This window comes from Argiope bruennichi, chromosome 1 (assembly GCF_947563725.1).
Source record: "Argiope bruennichi chromosome 1, qqArgBrue1.1, whole genome shotgun sequence".
Classification (NCBI taxonomy): domain Eukaryota; kingdom Metazoa; phylum Arthropoda; class Arachnida; order Araneae; family Araneidae; genus Argiope; species Argiope bruennichi.
In genome coordinates, this window is record NC_079151.1 from 70,067,889 (window position 1) to 70,094,165 (window position 26,277).

The 26,277-nt window shown below is 27.4% G+C and overlaps 1 protein-coding gene across 1 annotated transcript in view; it reads left to right on the forward strand.

Annotated features, from left to right (window-relative positions):
- Positions 1-26,277, forward strand: part of LOC129959701 (cartilage oligomeric matrix protein-like) — a 594,738-nt gene that overhangs the window by 374,813 nt on the left and 193,648 nt on the right. Inside the window, exon 4 of the mRNA XM_056072616.1 lies at positions 21,715-21,847. Coding sequence (XP_055928591.1) covers positions 21,715-21,847 — 133 coding nt within the window. The remainder of the gene's footprint in view (positions 1-21,714; positions 21,848-26,277) is intronic.

Sequence of the window (26,277 nt, forward strand, 5' to 3'; positions counted from 1 at the left end):
TTAACAAGAAATAATGATATTTAAATATTAAAAGAACCATTTAACTTAATCTTGTTAGCATGGAATAGCATCATTTACAAATGAGTACTACAGAAATTGGTTCATCAAAGACTAAAACTTAATTGATGCATTTTGTTACCATAAAATGATATAATTTGTCAATGAATATTAAAAGGATGCATTTAACGGTGTTTTGTTTACCAGAAATGGCATCATTTACCTATCAGTACTGAAAGAATTAATCAAACATATATTTTAAACTCATTTTTAATTTATTTATGAAATTTTGGGATCCCTCGAATTCAATAGATTTCTGCATGTACTTCATTGACAGTGAATATTTTATTTCTATGTATGCTTTTTTAACTTGTGGTTCTCGATGATTTTTTTAATTAAATATAACAGTTATGTAATTTCAAAAAATACTTTTAATGGTACAAATGATTTTAATTCTTTATACTGTATAACGAGGCATGAAAAAAGGTAATTTCTTATGAAGTCTTTATTAAATTAATATTATCCACCAATCAGCTACATTGAAATCCAGATAACCACAATGTCTTTAATAATTAAAATGTAAATCTGGATTTTTAATTATTTACCAAAAGGAATGTCCGTTTCTTTTAGGCCTAAGCATGCTTAATCATTCGGAAGATAAAAAATATTCATTTTTCGATGATTAAAATCAAATTACAGTAATTACAGAATAAAAAACAAAGCAAAAAGTAAATACATTTTATTATTTATCAATGTTAACTGGCAGTTCGATAAAAAATATAGATTCAGGTTTTAGATTATTTTAGTAAGAATCTTCTTATGTGGACATCAGATCTACTTATATTTCCTTGAACAGAACCGAAATCTCCTATCTCTACCATGAAATTCATTTTATTTTCCTGTTAAAGAATATTCAGATCAATAATATTCCAGGGATATGTTTTTTACTTCATATTCTAGAATAGCATATTCTTCTCTTTCGTAATCAGTAACTTGTAGTTCACTGTCCTTAGAACTGCAATCAAAAAAGAAAATACATATTGTCATAAAATTATTTAAAATCCATTGATTCTCGGTAATACAAGTATCAAAGAAATTAAGTATTTTAGGTAAAATCATTGTTTTTTTGGTCTCTAAAAATGTCTTTAAATATTTGATCCCTTTGCTTCACTGTACTATTCTTGTATCCATGATACAAATGCACATTCTTCAGCTCTTGTAGTTGGTCATTACTTTACAATTTTACACAAACGCAATGGATTCTACCATCTAATCTTTTTTCATCCAGATAAGCCATTAGTCGTCTCTTGTAATCCGATGACGCTAGTGTGGGATAGTGGCAAGCCATGCCCATCCAATTGATTGACCAATCTTCTTAATTGATTGTTTGCAGCAGGCCATGTTGTATTATTGTCGTGGAATTTGATGTACATTAGTGGTAACTCTGGTTTATTTACAAGATATGCTGCAGTTTGCCATGGAAGAATAGTCCTATTCTTCTTAATTGGTAATAGAATTCTATTCTTAATAGTCCTATTCTTTGGTAATAGAATTCTATAAATGAAAATCGCTCCGTGTTTAACAAAAAGACTCCATTTAGGTTTTTCCTAGAGGAATTATATCTCAGAAAATTGTGATGGTAGATTCCACTAAATTATCCATAGTTTACCAAAAACAGCAAGAAATAAAAGTTAGATATATATTGGATGATGAAAGATTATTTTTTGCTATCTTTTCAAAACCAGAGGTAAACAGTATGGCGTCAAAGTTTCGACTTCGATTGAAGATATCTAGACTTCGATATCATTCGCAAACATTCGCCAAATTCCACAATCTACTTTGGCAACACGAATATATTTTCATACAGCTTATCTACACAGTTCTCTGACAGATACAAAGAATTTCTAACGTATCAATTTTTATATCACCTTATACGATAACGAGTCGAATTTCTTAACATTAAATTAAACGAACACTACTAAAAAAATTATCCGAATTTTCTGAAGCCATTTAATTAATGCTTAATTATTAGCTACAGTATTTCATCAAATTCTCACAATTATTTTAACAACAAGAGTATTTTATTACAGATTTATGATGCACTTCTCTCAGAGAAAAAAATAACTTTTGATGCATCAACTCGTATATTTAGCTTACCAGAAACTGAATAGTAACTCATAGCATTCAATGACACAGAAAACGATTTTAAACTAAATTCGCTCATATCTCTTTCCAACTCGTTTATTTAATGGTTAATCAAAATCAAAATTTTATTTTGAGATTATATGATAATTTGAATTCTTTTCATCAATTATTTATTTTAACATCAGAAGAAATTCGAACTGCTTTTTAACACTGATAACGATGGATCCATTTTTACAATAATTTATCAAATTTCACAATCTATTTAACCAATATGAATATATTTTCAAACAGTTCTCCGATAAATAAACACAACTTTTGATGCATCATTTTTCCATTCAGTTTATAGATAAACTAAATAGAAATTCAATGTATATAATTTCGCTAATTAAGAAGAAAATAACGCATATCTCATATTCAGGTTATTTCATTAATATTTTATCAAAATCAAATATTTATTTCAAGAACATATGACATATTTGAAATCTTTTCATCTGTTATTTATTTCATTACCAACAGAAAAGTTAATCAATTTTAATTATTTATTCATTTTTACAGCAGTTCGTCAAATTCCGCAATCAATTTAGCTAAAATTAATATGTTTTATTACAGCTTCGCAACCCGATTCTCCGTCAGATAAAAACAATTTCTGATGCATCAGCTTTTATATTCAGCTTATGCGAAAACGATGCGAAATTCCTCGCATTCAATTACACGAACTCAGTTAAAATGAAATACTCCGATCTTTCTCAAGCCATTTAATTAATGCATAATCAAAAGCAAAACGATCTGACTGCAGGCGATGAAATGTCTTATTTTATTTCATTTTCTCTGTTTCCATTTTTTTTCTGAAAACAAATGCTCAAAGTAATATTTGCTTGGGGAAGCATTCAGATTCCTTTCCTGCATTTCTCATAAACGTCGCTGCTGAAATTTTAATGCTGAAAACTCGGAATTCTATTTCATGCCCAATTTATTTTTTTAGCCCCATTTCCCATCTCCACTTTAAGGCAGTGGGGAGATTTTCAAGCGATATACTTAACACACTCTCGAAAGATTTTATCACTGAGCTAAGGGGGAACTCCAAGAGATTAAGTCCCCCTATATTTTTACTTTTTTTTTTCCCTTGCCTTCCGTTCTCGATATTTTTATTAGTTTTGGGCAGCGGGCGTTGCACGAGGAGGGCGTACTTCAAAAAACGCTGACTTCGTCAATTTTGATCCCGTCGAATTTCCGCTGATCGCTACCGAAAATTTGATGAAAGCTACTTCTGGAGCTTTCTGGAAAATATTGCAGTTAACTAACAACCAGTACTTGTTGTTTTTCTTATTTTGTTTCGATTTCTTATTTTCAGCCTTCTTAAAACTATTTCCGTTTTCGATCAAAATGAGAGATTCAAGAGTGGAAGAAGGAAGTGAAAATGTTGTTACTGCAAGTTTGAAATGATAAGATGCTTTTTCTTTCGCCATTTTCTAATGGTGTTTCTATTTATCCAACACCGGTATCCAGATGGTAAAGAGTTTTAATTAAAAATTGTTTAGGTTTCAGGTTTTTTGGAGATAATTTTCTTTTAGAAAAATGTTCAGCAAAGCACTTTTGTTTGAAGTGTGGGGTTTCACTTAATAATTTTACGAGTATAATACCTCTATTTTAAACTTCCACTACTTTTTTTGAAAATCTGACGAAATACTACAATGTTCTAAAAATCGTCTGAATCAATTTCAATGAAAATATTTTTGTTTTCTTATTCTTTGTTTTGTGAAATGACAGAATGAAAATCTTTTAATATATAATTTCGCTTAGATTCCGATTTATTCATATTTATAATTGTAACATTCAGTTCATAAATCTGACGAAATTACAGAAATCTTCTAAAAATTCGCCTGAATCAATTTAAATGAACGTATTTTTCCTTTCTTACTTTTTGCTTTGTGAGACGACACAATGAAAAATTTTAACACATAATTTCGCTTAGATTCCGATTTTTTCATATTTATAATTGTAACATTCAATTCATAAATCTGACGAGATTCAGCAATGTTCTAAAAAATCGTCTGAATCAATTTAAATAAAAATATTTTAGTTTTCTTACTTTTTGTTTTGTGAAATGACACAATGAAAATTTTTTAATGTATAATTTCGTTTAGATTCTGATTTATTCATATTTATTTTAATACTAAAAGAAAATTATAGTATTGCAATTATGTAATAAGCCTATTTTGAATTCTCATCGAATTTTCCTTTATGAATTCAAATAAAAATAGATTTTTACGCGCAAAGAAGAAATTGGGAATTAAATCTTATGTAAAGCTATTCAAAATCTTCTTCTTTTGGAAGTTTAGCAATTTATAGTGCATTTACCCCAAAATTGGATTAAATTAGAGAAATAAACTTCCAATGAATGTAGATATTTTTAGAAGATAATTATTTCAGTTATTACTTATTATGATAAACTAATCTAAAATACTGCAATAGATCCAATATTAAAAATTATTTTAATTGATAGATATTCTGAGAGAAGAATTAAATAGATATCGTTGATTATATAAAACTTTCGAAAGGTTATGGTATAAATGTGTCGCAGTTATCATTAAATGAAAATCATATATTTAAAAATTGGAATTTTTAACATTTAAAATTATTTTATGATTTATTCTTTTTTCCCTGTATTATAAACATAATAATAAAATAAATTATTAAGAAATCTTTTTAAAAAGTAAATCTCCGCTACTTACTATATTGTCAGTTACAATTAGGAAAAATGTATTGAGAAAAAATGAAAATACACTTTGCAAGATAAAATAGGTTATCATATTTTAGATCAAAATTTGAAAGTATAAAGTTTTGAAATTGTCTCTTACAACGACGTGAATAAAAGGTTTTACGAAGAAAACCAATGAATGGAAGCCATTAAAGTTTTCAAAGCTAAAAAATCTTGATTCAAAATGAAAAATAGTTGTAAAATAAATTTTTTTCTAAACTAATAAATAAATAAATCGTAATTTATCAGCATATTTTACTGAAAGCATTTGCGAATTCAAAAATATATATATTTTTTTTGTATATACATGATTTCACTCGTACATTTTTTAATGTTTAAATTTCAACATTGTTTTGACAGATTACCTTTTTAAACTTATTTTACAGTAAGACTTTATAGGAATTTCTGTTTTCGAATTTAAATACTTTTTTGTAAGTTTTGTATATTTATTTTATATTCTAATCCTACAAAATGGGTCATTTGTCTAAGAAGAGATAGATATTAAAAGAAATATTCACTTTTAAAATATTTCACTTCTACCAATGTCATAATGCATTGCATTAAAAACATTCTTAAAAAATTTGATTTTGAAAAAATGTAAAATTCTAATAATATTTGCAGCACTGCTCGTTGAGGAAAAAATTTGCATAAATGTATGGTTAAATTTTTTTAAGTACAAAATCAAGTGGGAGATTTTATAAATTTTCACTACATTAGAACACTTTTGAAGAATCTTTATTTATAATTTTTCAAATGACATTTAAATTTGTATATCAGATTTAGTAAAATAAAATCAAAAAGATTTATCCTGTTACTTTAAACCTAATAATGATTTATAAGGAAGAAATCATTATTTAAAGCTGAAATAAATAGTGCAATAGCATTAATATCATGTAGACTTTAGAATCACGTTACGATCCATTTAAAAAATATTCTTTATCTATACGATGAAATTTCAACTTAGCATGTATGCGATACTTTTAGATAGTCTTACATTTCTATTACACCGAGACGAACTAGGATTAAGTTTCTACAATAACTTATTATTCCAGCTCTTTATTTATTTTTCTTACATATTAAATAAGAAACTTGAGCGCGCGATTTATTTTTTTTATTTGTTCACGTAACACTGACTATGAGATGGTCAACAAGATTACGCTTGTATGAAAAAAATCGAAACAAGTAATGATACTAGAGATCTCTGAATTTTCGAAATCGATTTTATTTATCAAGAATATTTTCATATCAAAAATAATTTTTTTTTTATATTATGCCTTCGTTTTTTCTCTTTTGACGTGTGTCATCTCCTCATGGTTAAAATTATGCAATTTAAATGCATCATGTAAAGTTATGCAATTTATGACTGTATTTTTGTCTATCACTTATTATATCTGAAAATAAATTATTATCGTGCTGAAATGAGATTCGAAAATTGTAACCAGATTATTAGAATGATTCTGACTAGTGATGTCTTTCAACAAACTTCTATACGCAGTAAATGTGAGCAAATATGAGCTATAATAGCATACACTGAAGGTTTATATACTTACAAGGGTATGGTATAAACGGATCTCGAATCCACGATTCTCTAACAAGGAAATCCTGACTGTTTGCCCTGATATATATGGTTTCGAATACAAGATCCTTTAATTCTGAAATTGAGATCTTACCATCCAATCCCGGCATCTTGGTAGAATCGAATTGTGAATCCATTATTCACTAATAGCAAAATCGAGGTGATAGCACAAGACCACATCAGCCGCTTTGGTAAAAGGGTCTCGAATCCAAGATCTTCTGATCTTCCGAGATTGTAGCACGGATCCAGTCAGCTTTGTAGAATCGAGTCCCGAATCCATTATTCTCTTATTTCAAAACCGAAATCTTATTATTAGATCATCTGCCCTACGAATAGGTCTCGAATCCAAGATCCTCTATTTCTAAACCAAGATCTAATCACGAGATCGCAATGACCTCCTAATAGTTGAATTGGGTCTTGAATCCACTATTCTTTCATTTCCAAATTGAGATATTACCACCAGACCGTGTCCTCCTAGTGAAAATGATCTTGAATTCAAGATTATTGAATTCTAAGACCTATATCTTACTACCGTATCCTGTCGAGCCTGGTAGAATCAAGTCGAGAATAGATTGTTCTCTAATAGCAAAATCAAGGTTTTACTACCTGATCACTTCGAATGCAGTGCAAATGCTCTCGAATTCAAGATCCTCTTATTGCAAATTCAGCATAATTGATCTAAAAAAAAATTCTTAGGAAAAGAATTAAAAATATATATATAATTTTAAATATGTTTTATTTAAATATAACCATACAACTATTTGAAATATAAAGTTGGATATTATCGCCTATAAGAAAAGAATCTTCGAAAACATACTTTTCAGCAATTAAATCGGGAGGAAGATTAGAAATGAAATTTATCAGTTTATTTTTCCAATGACAAAATTACAATGTTAATAATTTTAAAATATTTTGGAAATTTAATGATAAATTTATTTTCTCTGTCTTTAAAATACAAAATAAAAAGTCGGAAATGGAATTTATTTTATTTATACAATCAAAACCCCGAAACTGAAATATCACTAAATTTTCAAAAATTAAGTATTTAGCACCAAAAAAAGACAATTCTTTCTTTCTTTATTTATTGTTTGCGCACTTTTTTAAGTTGCTTTTATTGAAAATTAAATATAACTGCACTGAAAGAAATCAATAGAAATATTTTTCGAAAAAAATCCACTTACAAAGACCTTTTGTTTAAAGTGGAAGGTGAAAAGCTTTCATAGATTTCTTTCGGCAAAAATAAGAAGATGAAGTAGCATCGAAGCAATAAAAAAAATGAGAAAAATCTCAGCATTTGTATGAAAATAGAGAAAAAAAGCTAATCAAGATCCAGCAACCCCTTTTACAAATACATTTCTCAACGCTCTCAATTTATAAAAGTTTCGGTTAACTTTTTTTCCTGCTCGGTTCAGAAACATCCAGAGCATTTGTATTCAAATACATTCGTATATAGTTGGTATTGATTTTCTTTTTCTCGCAAAAATATATTGTGTATGTGTATGCAAATATCGTCCGAATGCAAACAAGATCTGCTGTTAAAATGTAAACGCTCCGGGACAGGTTTTTATTGTTGCCTAATTTAAATACAGTATTTGTGAAAGAGTTTCGTATTTTAAATAGGCACGTATAGAATGCTTAAGGGTAAACATCGTAACTGTCTGCTTTTTCTGAATTATTTTTTCGAGAAACTCGACATTCGATAAGAAACTTATTAGGTGGAATCAGCAGAAAAAAAAATTCTTCAGAATAATTTGGCATTTGTATCATTATATTCTAAGCAAAATGAACTATAAATATTCTGTTTTTGCTGGAATGTACCTGTGAAAAAAATTTCGTATTCTTAAAATTTCCATTTTATTTCAGCTAAAAAAAGGCGCTGCATTTTTCTTTGTTACAGAATGTCATTTCTGTACAAACCAGTATTATCATAACATAATTATAAATATTTAAAATAGTAAAGACGCGAATAAAGAATTTATAATAAAAAAAGTAGGACTTCTTGAAGATCATTACAAGCATGTTTAATGATTAATACTCTAATATTTGTTTACGTCTTTTCTATCTAAAAAGAAATTAATTCACTCAGTTCACAAATTATTAAAAATAATATAGAAAATATTGTTTTTCAACATGCGACAACAAAAATTTCAAACAATAGGAAGTATTTATAGCATAAAGTTTAAAATATGATTCTACTTGAATTAGACTTGAATCAAGGAAATAAAACAGTAGTTTCTAGAAGAAAAAAATGGTACCGATAGGATATTTCTACTATATTATTTGTCTTTCAACAGTGTTGATAATATTTTAAAAAAGACCTCATTCAAAATTCTTAAGTATATCTAAAGATCTCAAATATTCTTAGCAAAATTTTCTTCAGCTAATTATTGGAGCAGTAATTTTAGAACAGAAAATGCGGAGTATATAAACAACTGCTTTTAGTATGCAAAATCACATTGGGGAAATTTCTTGAATTTGAAAATAATTTTATCATAAAAATTAGTTTGTCTGTGAAATGCATATTAAGTTACTTCTATGTTAATGAATTGATTTATCATAGTACCTCACAAATTTTAATTTTGACTTCTTAACAGATATATGATATATTTTTTAATCACTGTACATAGGTCAATCCTTATCAACATCTTATAATCATCGTATAAAAGTATTTCTCAATTATTAACTTTCAAATTATGCAAAGTACTGAAAGAATCATACCTAGATAATACATAATTCTTTAGAAACATCGCACTCAAAAAATGATTACGTCACATCAGGTCAAAGAAATTTCATTTGAAACGGAAAGCAGTAGTGTACACTAACACACAGTTGTTAGACTGAGTTCTTGATGCTTTTCGCTATGCATACCATCAAACAAATTTTTTTGATCTGAAAAAAAAAAAAACATCAGAGACTTAGTTATTCTATAGCAAAAAAAAAGTCCTATATTGCATTCAAAAAATACAATCAGGCATCTTGAAAAATTCATTACAAACAACTTTGTACTTGTGACCAATGACGCAAACAAATAAAGAATTGTCTAATTATAAAATGGTCAATTTCTTACAAATAATTTGAAACACGACTGCCCCCCCCCTCCAAAAAAAAAAAGAACTAAATCAGTCTAATCGTTTCTCAATGCCATTAAAAAGATTTCCAGAGCTCATAATCTTACGGGTGTAAAAGTTGTAAACACTTTTCACCATACAACATTCAAAAATCTAAATTCAAACATAAAAAAATTTCTTCCCTTCAGGAATTAAATACAGACTCATAACTTTTGATTTTAATTTTATAACTGTGCTGCTTTTTAAATACATAATATTCATTCATGCTATATAAAAGAGGTCGCAAATTATTTCTTTGATTACAATGAATTATTGTAAATAAACTAATATAATTTATTATATTACAATGAATTATTGTAAATAAACTAATATAATTTGGCATATGGTTGTTTCAATTCCAAAGACGTTTATAAAGTTTTTAATAAACCACTTATGTCAATAAACTTGAATGTAAGCACTTTTGGTAGTTATAGAAATGTCAAGTATTGTCTCATATTTCAGCTGTCACATTAGATATAGCATCTATGATCATAAGTTTGATCGTATCAATATCTTCACAGAGAGTTACAAAAATTTTGTAATTTATATAATATCCAAATCGTCACTGAGCAGTAACTGTCTGTCTTATTTCACGGAACTAAAAAACACATTGAACTTTTCCTTTTTTAGATACTATTTTGATAACAATCGAATTAAATACAACATTTCTGCATTAGTTGCGCTATCTGTTGTATTTAAATTCCATAGAACACCACTATTCCGTAGTAAAAATTTTACAATGTATATTTAGTATTTATTTTGTAATGAAGGAGAGACTTAATAATCATTAAGTATTTTTAATGATTCATATTTAATAATAATAATATTTTAATAATAATATTTTACATAAGACATAATAATATTTTCAAAAATGATTGTATTTTCGTATTTAATACAAATTACTTTTAATCCCTTAGCCAGACTTCATATATAATTCGCCTATCACATTATTAATTTTAAACAACATAGATGGACGAGATTTATTTAATTATTTTCTGAGTTCCACATTTCAAAAGATAAAACAAATATGAACACAAAAATACAAAACACTCACTTAGAATGCAGTCTAATATTAACCCCCTAGAAGGATCATGAGAAATATACTTTAATATTAGTAAGATAACGCCATCTGTTACATCAAAAGAGAAGGTAATACAGTTATGTAACCACTACAACAATCAGTGAGGTATCCAACGTTGAATGATTATCGTCGATGTAAGCAGAATTTTCAGCCTCTTAGTGAATCTCCTTCCTATGGCGGAATCCCCCCCCCTGAAATGTAGGGGGTTCATTTTTGCCATTCATGTCTTTTTTTAAAACTAATATAAAGTCTTTACGTTTCTGAGAGTATAATTTAGTATTAATATCTGTTGCTATAATAGAACATAATTTTTGCGGAGAAATATAATGTTTTGTTTAATAAATGGCCCTTTGGAAGAAGGAAAAAATATTAGAAATTAAAAGAATTGGTTTATTTTTCTACTCAATGTAATATGTTACTGGATTCTGGAGTGAGCTTTAGTCAAGAAATAGTTAACTTATTCTGAATCTAAAATGAATTGATACAAATGAATTCGATTGAAAAGGAAAACCCATGTTTTTGAGAGCTGCATTGATTGATATCAATTGAAGTATTTATAACATTTCAGACTTCAGTGTGTTTCGAAAATGGATTTAATATTTTGAGAAGTCAAAGTAGTAATCTGTTGCCATGGCTACTTGCTGGATAAATAAAACAATTTGGATAAATTTTGTTCGCATTTCAAATCAAATAATGATCGTTGCTTCTTACATTCACAAATCTTTTTGAAAAGGTCTCAAAATAAACAGAGAATAAATAGAACCTCAAAGTGAATAAAAATTGAATCTAGAATAAATTTCTAGATGTTGATCTTAAGATATGGTATTATTACTTGATATTTCAACTTGTAAAATAAATTATATACAATCTTCAGAAGATAGCATTTCTGTTAAGAAAAAAAAAGAATCGAAAATTAACTGTAGTAAAATATTTCTATTGGTTATATTTCTGTTATGAAATGTAAATTCATTAATAATTTTATAAGTCCCTAAAAAATATTATTTAAGATGTGCTGGATTTTAAGTAATACACCCGGATTTTTCATTAGCAGTATAAGTGTAAAGAATTAAAATGAAATAGATTCCAGATAAAAGAATTAAATTTCAGAATGTTCATATCTGTAAATTATTAGGCAAAACTCTTTACTTATTGAAGGTAACATAAAATAAATTTATCCTGGGAGTGAATTATACCTCCAACAAACAATTGCATACCACTTACACTTACCAATTACACAAAAAACAAGTTTTTTCTGAATGGTGTTTAAGCATTCAGTTTGCTGCTATGCATTGTTTCCTTTAATGATTCATATTATTAATTAAAAACAGTGCAAATAAAAGAATAAAAAATAGAACAAAACACTGAAAATCACTTTAAATGCACCAAATGCTATATTTATTACTCAAATTCCAAAAATCGAATAATTCAGAATTGGAATTTCATTTTCTTTTAATAAAATTCCTCATTAATTCTGTCTTTAAAAAATGCAGAATAAATATAAAATTAGTTTAGAAAATTAATTCCATTCCTTAGCAGGTAATTATAAAAAAATCACAAGAAAATTTAATTTTCTTCGAAATGGGGATATAAGAAAAAAAGTTATTTAGAAAATTAATTGTTTTGTTTTTATACATTTCTAAGAGGTCAGAAGAGAAATTTAATTCAATTAGAATTTATGAAAGGAATGAGATCATTTACGAAATTAATTCGAATTCTTTGCATGTATATTTATGAAGAAAAATAATGCCATTAAAATATAAAATATATTATAAATTTTTAAGTGAAATTCCTTAGAGAGCAAGTGAAATTAGAAAAGTTAAATCCAATCAATCTTGAAGAAAGTAATGCGATTTTGTATCCAATTTGATGCTCCTGTTATTCTTTAGGGATATTCATTTGAATTTACTTCAAGTAAAAGAAAGCGAATAAATTTACTGAATTAAAATTTGTTAAAATTGCTCGAATAGTATTATTTTTTCTCTTTTTTGCAGAATAATTATTAACGAATAGTTCTATAACTTACAGCAAGTAATTTTATTTCATAAAATTAAAAAATAGAGCTGATATAAAATATTAGCTTTAAATAAATTTCAGTATTATACTTTGTAAAGTTGAAAGTTAAAGCAAAATTAACTAGACTAGTTCAGACAAATTTAATAATTCCAAATAAAATGAGATGAAATTATATTTTTTTGTCTTTTTGTCTTTTTTTAATAAAACTGTTCTGAAGTTTTTAGTTTCAAAACTTTTAAAGAAATAGGCTTGTTTTAAATGATAAATTGAGAAAAGAAAACTGCAATCCATTACCTTATAAACGTATTCTTCTGAGACTTTGATTAATTAATATTTGATATTTTAAATATATAAAATATTCTAGTGCATGTCTTGCATTGAAACATTTTTTTATTAATAAGGAAATATTTATTCATCAAAAGTTTTGAATTGGAGAAAGGCGTTTTTAAGTCATAAGCCTTATTTTTATGCTTTGAAAATTTAAAACAGGTTTTTGTTATTCAATGATACATGACGAAAATAAACTACAATTATTAACTTTAACTACACCTAAAAAAGGAATTGTTTAAAATTCGCATTCATTTGTTTCTTGAGGTACTTTTATTAAAAGTAAAGTAAAAATTCAATCTGTGTTTATTTCTTTAAATATATATATATATATATATATATATATATATATATAATATAAGCATTTTTTCTTTGAAGCAGGATGCAGTTTTAATGACAGTGAAAAGACTTTTTGCCTTTTTAAATTCTTTTTAATTCATCGGGAAAGCATAGTTATTTACAAGCAGAGACGCGGGCAAGTCATGTCCGCCACAGCGCGGGACAAAAGCAGAAGTGGGGAAGAAGAGAGAAATAAATTATCCCTCGTCTTATATAACCTGAGATTTTGATAGGGAAAATATTTCTTTACAGTGCTAATATATTAATAAGATTCTGATAGGGATTTCTGACGCATGTCAATCACATGTAAAGGAAGCACAGGGATCTTTTAAAAAGAATGTGCTTATTGGACAGTTTTCTACCCTTTCATACTGAGCGTGTAAAAGTGTCGGCGTTTAGCCGATTCAGCAATTTTATAAAGCTTCTCTTGAATTAATTAAGCAGAGAAAGTGGAACTGGATCAAGAAATAAGAGAATGAACTTACTATGGGCTAAATTAAGAAAAAACTTCGGAAATTAATTAAATTGAAATTAGAGTTTATATATCATTACATATATATGTAAGAGAATAAAAATTATAAAAATTAATTATAAATTAATATTAAATTATAAAAATTGTAATATATATATATATATATATATAGGAGAATAAAAATTAAAAAGAATAGTTAGAAAATATTTAATTTTAAATCGAGATATACATCAACAATGCACCTATATTTTTATATTTATTACTTACATTTTTAATAAACATCAAATATTTCATCTTCGCAATTTATACAGATGAGATCTTTAGATGGGAAATGATTTTATTATCCTCATAGGTAAATAAATTGCTTTAAACATTTTCATTTTCCCGTATTGGGCGAATAAACGGAATGCACATCATTTATGCAAATAATAATCGAAATCTTAACAATAATGTTTATGAATATTAATGAAATAAACTTGAATGTTTACAACATCGAATTGAGAAGCAATTTTAATTTTTCTTGAGCTAAGTTTTCATTGCTTATTTATACTGTGAGTTTGAACCAAACGTAATAGAATTCAATTTAAAATCCATTCCTCCTATTTTTTTTTAATTTTAACAACTGAAGAAAATAAGAGTTATTAGATTCCATCAATTTTATAGCAATCTTTTTTTATAAATCAAAGACAATCATGGCATTTAATTAATGCACTTATAATAAATAGAGATTTTCGAGAATTTTTTTTTTTTTTTTTTTGTTCATTTTATAGATTTTTACATTTAGGCAGGATAACAAAAATGATAAAATAATTTTTCGAAAGAAATTAGTTAAATGGAAAAATAGGACTTATGAGAATAATACCAATAAAATAATATATATTTTTCTATTGTATGGTTTTTAAGAATAATGTTATTTTTACTAGAAATATTTCTTATTTGATTCGGTGTTTCACAAATCTCTAAAGAAGGAATTTCGATATCCATTTCATATGCTTGATTTCTTGTATTTTCATGTGTTTTCGATTGACATATAATATTTTTAAAATTTACTGATTAGTTTATTGGTTAACTTTAATTAAGTTTTGATTCCATTCAAAATTCCATTAAGTTTAATTTAATTTTGATTCCATTCAAAATTCCATTAAGTTTAATTTAATTTTGATTCCATTAAAAATATTTAAAAAGTTCATTTTTTTTTATTTCCTAGAGATGAATTTGAAGAAAAAATTTTTCTCTAATATTTATAATAATGAATTATAAAAATGAACATTTCATTAAATTAATGGATGGATTTTATCAACTATCTGAAAAAATACTAATTTCTAAAAACATTTTTAAATTAATAAATGTTTAATCAAAATTTATGAAATTAAAATCAAACTGTAAGCTCTTGGATCTCTGGAAAACAATTCTAAAGGGAAATTAAGCTGTAATGAATATAAAAGGAAGAACAGTTCTCAAATATTCATTAAAAATTTAAAATATGTTATAGATATAATTAAAACTCTGTTTCTTTCAACGCTTCACGGTTTTATGATTTTCTTTTTAACTCCATTTTATAAAAAAAGTAGTCTCCGTTAAGTACATCAATTACAAACTTTAAAAAAAATGATTATTTAAGACTTAATTGAGAAATTTTCAGACTTCTTGCTTTTTCTATTTTCTCATTTATGTAGTATAGAGTAAGTATACTAATGGTCAAAAAATTCGAACTCGAGATTTTGACGAATCTCCATATTTTAGACTTCCCTGAGTTCGCAAACCACATATTTAAAAAATGTCCGTCTGTCTGTAACAGAGATAACTCAAAAATGCTTTAAGATAGGAGGCTGAAATTTGCTGTACGATCTTAACAAAACAGCAGATTTCTATCAAATTTTGAGAAAAATATGTTCAGAAAAAGTCCATCTGTTCGGTTATTCGAATAAAAGTTAGCACTGTAATTATAAAACCAAGAGAGCTAGATAACATCTATGGTTAGGTACCTGTTAAAATTTGAGCGAAATTCAACAAGAGTTGGATCATCTGTCGGTCTGTTTTTTTAGAAACATGTAAATGTCATTACTCAAAAACGCAATGACTGAAATATATGAAATTTGGTGTGATTTTGTAACTACAAGTGTAGTTTTGTGTAATTTTGGCTTCAATCGGTTAATAAAAATGTGTCTAAATCACAGCTTGGGTTTTGGGATGCTATTAACCTCATGCCAAGGTTTTATCGCCGAAAAACACGCCAAAGATGTTGCGAAAGATTTAGCCAAAATGCTAAATTCACGCCAAAATTTAATGTTTCGTAACTATTGTACGCTAATGCCATGTAAGGCGTTCTCAGAAATAACACTTTTATGAGAGAGTATGCGAGAAAAGTTTGGGGAGACACTTCCACTGGTTTATTATTTTATTTACCAGCTTGAAAGCATGGCAGTGGAATATTTACTTTATTAGATATTCGTGCTAAAAAAACCATAAAAAAGCAATGGTTATTAAGTAATTATTATCATTAATTTATGCAGGTTGTTTAGAATGAAAAAAACTTTAATTTAATAAATTTGTTTCAATAAACAATTGATCTTAATTTAAATGATTATTTATTTCATGTTGTCAAATGTGGATATAATACAATTTGGAACTGGAATAATGTTTTCAGCTTCAACGTTTCATTTTTATTAAAATATGCGCTTAAATCGATTTAAATAGTTTTACACCAAACAATACTTAATAAAATTCTTGTAAATTGTTTCAAAATATCCGAGTGTTTTCATGTATCCCTACAAATGAGAAAGAGATAAATAATTTCAGATGCTACATTCTAATAATAATTTGTACACAAATGAGAATTAAATTTTAAGCATAGCAATATTTGGCATTAAAAGCACAAAAGAAGAATTTAAATGAACAAAGATATGGCGAGAAAATTGGGAAGAACATTTTACGGAATTCGTAATTACAGGAAAAGTTTCCATTGTCTGAGAACGTAACGTATGTACTTTATATAACTAGTAGTACCCAGATGTAGTTACCCTTGATATTAGAAAAACAAAGTCTTAAAATAAATCTATCAACTAAAAATATGCGATTTTATACGTTTTTTTCCGTGATAATGGTGAACTATATAGGATACAAATCGAAATGAAATAATAAAAATGAACACATGAAATAATATAATGAAATGATAAAATTTTGTTACACATAAGGCTATCTATTTTAAAATAATAAGAAAAACTAATGAACCAGTCACTCACTTCAATCATTAATCCGATTTCGCCTATTTTTTATTTCGCATGAAATCTCATAATATACTATCTACAACATTTTTGATATTTTGAATATACTTAAACTAATTCTTCAAAATATTCAATCGTGTGCTTTTACCTACATTAAGACTAAAATTAGAAAAAAAAAGACTGCTTTCTTTAGACAATAACTCCGACATTCTTTTTTTATTTCATAATGTATACATTTTCTTATAGTTTGTTACTGGTTATTTCAATTAAATTCATATTTTCTTGTAGTACCAATTAACAAGGTGAAATTTAAAAAATTGGTTTTCATATAAATTATTTAACAACCTAAAATATCTACCATCTGGGCGAATACACTGGTCCCCAATTGTAGCTAGAATTTATAACTAGCTCCTCCTCTGAAACTTAACCGTCAAACAGTACTTGATTCTCTGTTTAGAACTTTTTTAAGGAGAAGCAACTTGTTTTGTCAAGCGTTATGCAAATGGAAGAAAGCTTTTGGGTAGTGAAAATGAACTCTAGAAGCAGAAATTTGGGAGACAGAAGATTAATGCAATCCTCTTCTTTGCAAGAAAAGAGGTGGAAAGACGAGAACAGATGAGATGAATTTCTGTAAATGATGAGGAAAGACGTGAACAGATGAAATAAATTTCTGTAAATGATGTGGAAAGACGAGAACAGATGAGAAGAATTTCTGTAAATGATGTGGAAAGACGAGAACAGATGAAATGAATTTCTGTAAATGATGTGGAAAGACGAGAACGGATGAGATGAATTTCTGTAAATGATGTGGAAAGACGTGAACAGATGAAATGAATTTCTGTAAATGATGTGGAAAGACGAGAACGGATGAGATGAATTTCTGTAAATGATGTGGAAAGACGAGAACAGATGAGAAGAATTTCTGTAAATGATGTGGAAAGACGAGAACAGATGAGAAGAATTTCTATAAACGATGTGGAAAGACGAGAACAGATGAGAAGAATTTCTGTAAATAATGTGGAAAGACGAGAACAGATGAAATGAATTTCTGTAAATGATGCGGAAAGGTGAGAACGGATGAGGTGAATTTCTGTAAATGATGTGGAGGGCATCTCGAATTAAATGAAGACGATCTTGTTTTCGAAATTTTGAATAATTACAAAAATTGTTTTCACTAGTGCGATTGAAGAATTAGAATTTTTGGAGAGTAAGGTAGGCGACAAGATCACTTTACTATTATTACGAGAGAAGAGAATGAAAATTTAAATTTCGTTCCTCAATATATCGAACAATTGGTAATTGAAAATGCATTTAATATGAAGATTTAATGCATCATCCTAATTTATTTATCGATAAAAAGAGAAAAAATCTGTAAAGTATAAGATTTCATTTCACTTTCTATATGTGAATATTAATATTTTTTTAGATATTATAAAACGTTTTCTCTTGCTCTTGCTCACCATAGCACTTTCATTAAAATGAATTTTAACTAATTTTCAATAGTAAAAAATTATTTAAATAATTAAATTAAATGATAAAGAATTAAAATAATAATAAATCCATTCAAATAATAATTAAAATTCATTTTAATTTCCCTAAAATAAATTTTAATTATATGATGAATGCTAATATTTTTATATGTAATAAACATTTTATTAAAATAATTAATATTACTAAATATTTATTCAAATGGCTCTTTCATTAAAATGAATATTTACTTGAAATTAAAATGACTCTGAAATTTATTTAATTTAGATAATTAAGAATCTAATACACGTGATTTTCAATGGAGTCAAATCAAATTAATGATGGTTCCCACATTTTTAAATATTCTTTTTCATCCAATTTTGAATCCTCCATTTAACGAATACTTGTTTCCCAGCTTTTCTTATGAAAATATATGAGATTTCTGAAACTGGACAAATACTTATTAATTATAAAGTTAACATCTTACAAATTGAAGTAAAATGCACTTTAGATGCAAATGCATGTTAGAATACTTGAGTTATATGCACTTTTGAATACAACAAACAAGCAAAACAAAACGGCATAAGAAGATTTACAAGGTAGTACTTTAAAACGCTCTAAAACTCTCTTTTATAAGTTCAGAAGTACGTTTTTGAAAGCGATGCATTCATACTTTTTTCAACAGAATTTTTATCACTTTGAAAGCTTTTAAAAGATCAGAGATAAATAAGAAGAACTCGGCATTCTTTTTTTTATTTTTTAATATTTTGAGACATCTAAGTGAAATGGATAGTAAAATGTCTAAATGCATCCCATAGTACTCCAGAAGATCAGAAATTTATTTTGACGATGCAATTAAGTGTTACCTTTTTCGTTAATGAAAAGTATTTTCCTGTATACCTTTTAATGTTGGTTCGAAATGTAATTTCACAACTTTAACGTTAGGAATATACAGTTTTATTTTTAAGACTATCCAGCCTTTGAATGATTATTTTGGAAAAGATGCTAACTTCAATCAGTAACTCGTATTACTATTTAATATCATGATTAATAGGGTTACAGGTGAAAAAAATGTTGAAAATAGTTATATTTACTGATCAAAATAATCTATAAAAAATTCTAATTGTGTATTTCTTTGCTTTATGGACAGTTTTGTTGCCAACATATGAGAGCTAAGTATTCTCTCGATTGTCAGTGTAACAGCAAAATTTGCCTGGTGGTATATGGTGAAAAAAATTTACAAACTCAGTAAGAGATAATGACGTTTTATTCTACAAAAAAACATGAATACACAGTAGGAAAATACATTCGAGCATACACAAAATTTGTAGTAAACTGAAGTACACAAGCAAAAAAAAAATCACTATTAAACAACCGTTAAAGTACAAAGCACTTAGAAAGAACTTGCTGAATGTCAACACTCCAAAGCGGAAATTTACCTGATTTCCTCCTCCTCTAACTGTCTCTCATGTATTTATAGACTCATTAATAGAACATCAATTGTTCTAGAATGAAAGTCGGAACGCGAGTCCTAATGGGCTATCATCAAGATTCTCGAATATTCGGGGTTCTTCCTTTTTGATATCAAAGACGTCTCCAAGTCGTAAAGGATCGCTAAGGATGGAGCTATTGATTTTGCATCCATTCAGCAGCCATTGCTAATTAGTATACATTATATTCAACAGTCATTATTAATTAGTATAAATTAAATTCCTTATCAAAGAATTTTCTCAGCAGAGAAGTAATATTACAAGGTCGTAACAATTTGTTACATTTTAATTTAGTTTTTTGGTTAATGAAGAAAACCGAATCTATATTTTTGTCTCTCATCTATTTTATATCGCATCTGGTCCAAAATTCGACTCAGAACGACAATTTTTATGCCAAGACTATTAGAAAATTTCATCTCTCTTATAAGTTTTTCTGAGTTTTGTATTTCTATACACATTAATAGATATACACTCCACTTGCTGATACATTAAAATCAAAATGATAAAATTTCGGATAAACTATTGTATATTGTTACGAATTTTCAAATATTATTTCTCTGCTTACTTAGCTTAGTGGTAAGGAAGAGAGTTTTCTAAATAGCATTAAGGAATACTTAATGGATATCAGGTCAAAGATTCACGTCATTGATGACGGTAACCATTTGGTGATGTGGTGCCACATAGTAGCGAATCTTCGCTATACTATACCTTCATTAGGATTCGAGTTACAGCGTTTCTTCTAGAACATTCGATACCCTGTACTACAGTTAAAATTAGTGGAATCGAGTCAGTCAGATGACTTGTGTTCAGCACAAGCGAGTAATCGAATGAAATCTCTATTTGAAGTATTGATCTCTAGCGAGTTCTCTCGGCGATGTGTGTTGTTGCTATTGTTTAATATCAATTAGATGTTGTGTGTTATTGATGTATTGCGAATGCTGTCCTATGTATGACTTTTTTTATAACTTGTGTTTTTGTATAGGATAAAGAGCTGTTACCTTTTATTGAATTTGTTGGACATTTCACCGTACACCCAACGTATGGAATTTTTCTTAAAAATATTAAAATTTATCCGCCTTGCTGGATTCTTGTTGAGAAGCAGCTGATACAGCAGAATATCATAGATATTGATAAGTATATCAATAAACTGTCAATATTTTAACATATTCAGTCCAGTCTGCATTTTTGATAATATAACCAAAACCTTAAATCAATCCATCTGGCTTTTGCGTTCACATGTGCATACATAAATGAGCTATTAATATAAACTGAGTGTTTGTAGATTCCCTCTAAAAATATATTGTTCTGTAGTATTCGCATACCAAATTTCATCGCTTTAGCTTTAAGGGACTTTTATTTGTTTTTAGACACTTAAATATTGGATAAACTGAAAAAAAAAACCTTATTAGAAAACATACCATTCTGTTTTGCATGAAGATGTATTGCGCATATCAGCTAAAAAAATACTTGCCTACTCTTTTTAAATTCAGTGAAGTTGTATGGAATTTAAAATGTGAATCCCAACTGAATGGCTTCATTTCATTAATTAATATTTCTTTGAAGATTTTCTTGTATTTGATTAATTGAATATTAAAAAAGTTGTTTTTATTAAAGAAAGTTTATAAATTATCTGAAAAAAAAACTATCACTCTTTTAGTTTAATATTGCTAAACCATGCCTGTTGATAAAATAATAAAGTTATCATTCTTTTTTTACAGGAGCGTGATCGAAAAGTGAAAGTACAAGTGATTAAAAACTCAAGCCTGCAAAGAGCTCTCGAAGAAGCCAATTGTCCGCCTGCAGATGCTCAGGCCATTCAACCAACTGCCGAATTCTATGGAATCAATGGAGGTAAGGTTTTACGAGATTTTTGGATTTGCTAAAGTTATTTGCTAAAATCTTCTAAGACCCAAATTCCAATTATCTTCTTACATCACAAGAAGAAATATTGTGAGAACTGTTTCAAATCTCTATGGGAACTGTTAAGAATCTCTGAACAGAGGTTTTTAGAATATGTGACAAAAAAAAAAAAAAAAAAAAAAAGATCAATTTGTTTTTTAGCGATGCGATGAAACTATCTTTTAATTTTCTGAAACAAATCTAATAACCTCTTTCTATTGGGCATAACTTCATGAGTGTAAACTGTTCCTATAAAACAACTTTTTTTAGCAAAAAAAAAAAAAAAAAAAAAAAGCAAGAAAAAGGAGTTTACAACGAAGGATTCACTATTCCATATATATATATATATATATATATATATATATATATATATATATATATATATATATATATATATATATATATATATATATATATATATATATATATATATATACAGGGTGTCCGAAAAAAATGTATACACACTTAAAATAATTGTAAATTTGGGGTTTATTATAATTCAAATAATTTTCAACATGTAAAAGATTCTACAAATATCATTCTATTGTCTTGTTATCGCATGTTCTCAAACTGATGTCCGTTCTGGTCCAGACTCTGCTGACAACGCGAAGCGATAGAATAGCACACATGATGGAACAATTCCCTTGGGATATTCGTACATTCATGTTCAGTGGTTGCCCTCTGTACCTTCATGTTCAGTGGTTGCCCTCTGTCCCTTCATGTTCAGTGGTTGAACAACTGTTGCAGGTTTATGGACGTCCTGAACAGTTCCATCAGCTTCAAACTTATCTCTAATTCGAGTGATGGTAACTCATGTAGGTGGTTCTTTGTTAAACTCCCTCTTAAATTGTCTTTGCACTTCTACTGCATTTTCCTACTTCCAGTAGCATTTTAGAATAAATTTCCTTTCTTCAAATTCAAGTCTGCCTGCCATCACTCGGTTCAATGGGTTCAGTCCGTAAAGAAAGAAGAAATAACTTAGTTATCAGCTGCTAATATGTGTATACATTTTTTGGGACACCCTGTATATATATATATATATATATATATATATATATATATATATATATACATATAGAAGAAAGAAGAGCTTACTAATGAAACTTTGGATGAAATACTTCAAAGGGCATCAGAAATGAAGCTGATAGGCTTAGCGAAGGCATAGAATGTTGAGATCGATGACAAAATTCACTAAGTCAATAAAAGACGAATCATTTTTTTATTTACAAATTAGGTGAACATTATAATGCAGAATTATTGCAATCGGAGCGAAATGTTTACATTTTTCGTCATTGATAATATGTATTTTTTTTTTTAATTTCAAAGAATATGCGATTAATTTTTATTCGTGAAGAAAGTTTAAGCATATATGTAATTAAATACAGAACTATGTTTTTACTTTTGTGAAAATTATATACTGTTTTACAATATATATATTATTTCAAACAAAAGAGTAAACAATGTGTATAAATGCTCTGCATTGGATCAGCTAATTTATTTATAAATATTCCATCCATTTTTCACATGAAACTGAATAATATAGATATCAATCATATTTATTAATATTTAATCAACCAATAAATAAATATATAAGAATAAAAAGAGAAAAAAACATAAGATAATATAAACAATCAACATATAAATCACATTATTCATCAGATCATTTGATGTTTAATTAGATTTTTAAATACATACATGGCTGATAAATTATAAATAAACATTCAATTAAATATAAGAATAGTTAAATAATTATTGAAATAAACTTTCCATAAGAATAACATTTTTTAGTATAAAGTATCATGAAATATGAAATGCAATTCATGAATGCAAGTTGGTTTGAATCTAATTTTATTTCTTTGGCATTGATCTATTTAAACATCAATCCCAAAGATGTTTTAATAATTACAATGAGATACATAGACATATATTACATTTCATGGCCTTTTACAGTTCTTATTTTACCACACCTCTCATCCAGCTTAAAATTAGAACTGAATAACAAAGTTATCCTAATTGAGGAAGCTTCTTTCTGATGTCCGGCTCTTTGTTAGTGTAAGACTTTCATTTGTTAGAACTGTTTTATTTGACAGTTTCAGGGAGATAGATGAAAAATCATGCTTTTTTGTGGACGCACCCACATACAAAGCATTTTCTAGAGCTACTCCCTCCTAAATACAACGTGATACTTCTATCGAGTTGATTGATAACAGAATTAGTGAAAAAAGTGTTGTTAATTTGTGATCAAAAGCTCTTCAAGTCAAAAGCTGAAATCTTAAAATTAATTATTCTGGCCTTACTTACACTATCCATTTAAAACCAATGATCGTAGAACTAAAATCAAATGCTTTAGATAATTTCATTCCAGATAACTTCGAAATGTGTTTTATTCATTCAAAATGAATTTATTCTGATAATATAAGATTGGTAAAAATAGATTTCTAAAAATATTGATACATAAAATATTTCGTTTCATCCTCTTTAAACATTCAAATAGACAAGAGTAGTTCAAGCGTAATTTGAAATCAAATAAAAATACAACATAGGAAATTAGATTATTTGTAATAAATGGAGTTAAGATGTCTTCAAAATTGATAGATAATCAACATTTTACTCCAAATATAAAGTTGTTATTTTTGACTAGAGTCATTTGATGGATTCATGTGCAATATTTATGCATCTCAGTGGAGTGATTCCTTGAATATTTTCAGAATAAATTTTATTGATATCTTTCTATGAATGTCAGTCGAAGTCGTTTATTTGGCGTGAAATTTTGCCCAGAACAATGAAGGCCATACCCATTGAAGCATGTTGTTCTTAATTTTAAGGTTTCAACATTTCAACAATAGTGGATTGAATCGTCCATATATGATCGTCGCCACTACTAAGTCTGTTTTGTGTTAACTGCTCTTCTGACGTCGTATTTGGAAGTTGCACCTTGCTACGTTCCAATATCCAATAACAATTTTCATAGTTACCGCAGCCTTCTATAATTTATGCATCTTCTGGAAATTTGCTAATGACATTTATTTACAATATAAGGGACAGCCAATGGTTTGGCATTGTAGTTCTATGATTTCTCTGCATTCCTTCTCAAATTTATCTATTGTTATAATGTAAATATTCTTTCATGCAATTATGTGTTACTCCCTTCTTCTGATACAAGATGGTCACGATGATGTTTTCAGCTCTTGCCATAATTCTAATGTTAAATATATTAACTCCTACAAAAGTTAGCCTATAATACAGTGAAACCAATTATACCACTATTGTAAAATCAGAATGCTGTAAGTTGTTGATCAACAACAATTTTATCATTTTCTTCTTTAGATTTTATTACTATATTAACCCCTTCACAGAACGTGTTTGGCACGCACATCGAATTAGTGCATTTTTAGTTTTAAGTCTGCAATGAAGCGACAAAATTAAGTATTTAAAACTGCAAAATGCTTCAGAATCTCAATGCTCCTCATATTATTATAAGAATTAAAATAACAATAAATGTCCGAAATAGAATGTGTCAGCTAATTAGGAAGTTAAATAAATTCGTATGTCAAGAGACTAGTCTTTAAAAAATCATAATTATTGTATTTTATATTACAAAATTTTAAATGAAGAATGATAACTCATGCTTAATGTTTTCACCTTCATTCTAAACTATTTAACAAAGGAAGAACACTTAATTAAACAAAATAATATTATGATGAATATTTAGTTGCTGTATTTTTCTACATTTTAAGAAATCACAATTGCAATATTGAAAAAATACTTAATGTTCTTATTTTAAGAACCCTAAATTTTAGAGAATATTTAGTGAATGAAGCGTCAAGAAATATTTAGTGTTCTTTCTTTTTCTTCACTAAATATCTCTGTTATTATGCCTGATAAACCGTAAGATTAAAGATGTCTATTTAACAATTCTTACTGTCGCGTTAGTTAATAGACTGAGAGTCGAAAAATAATTTTTAATGGAGGATGCCAGACTGGCAAAAATAAAATGAGGTGAATTAACCCTTTTTAGGGCCGTGGGAAGTATGCTTCCCACCAAATTCATCAATCTTTATATGGGATTATGTAGGTTAACAAATGTTCTCACAAATTTTTCAATTAGACAGAAGCTCAGATGCTTCAGCTCCTTATCTCACAGAAAATGGCGTGCCTTGATTTTTACTTAATTATTAATTAACAAAAATAATTAATAAATCAAATTAAATTTATCTAATAAGCTAAATCAATCCCTTTTCTTAAGGCAATCTCAATCCTAAAAAATATTTTAATATACCATGAGCAGAAAAAATTGGCCCTTTAAAGGGTTAAGTGTATCACAGGTTATCTTAAATTTCATAATTTTAAATTTCATTATCTATCAAAATATATCTGTACTC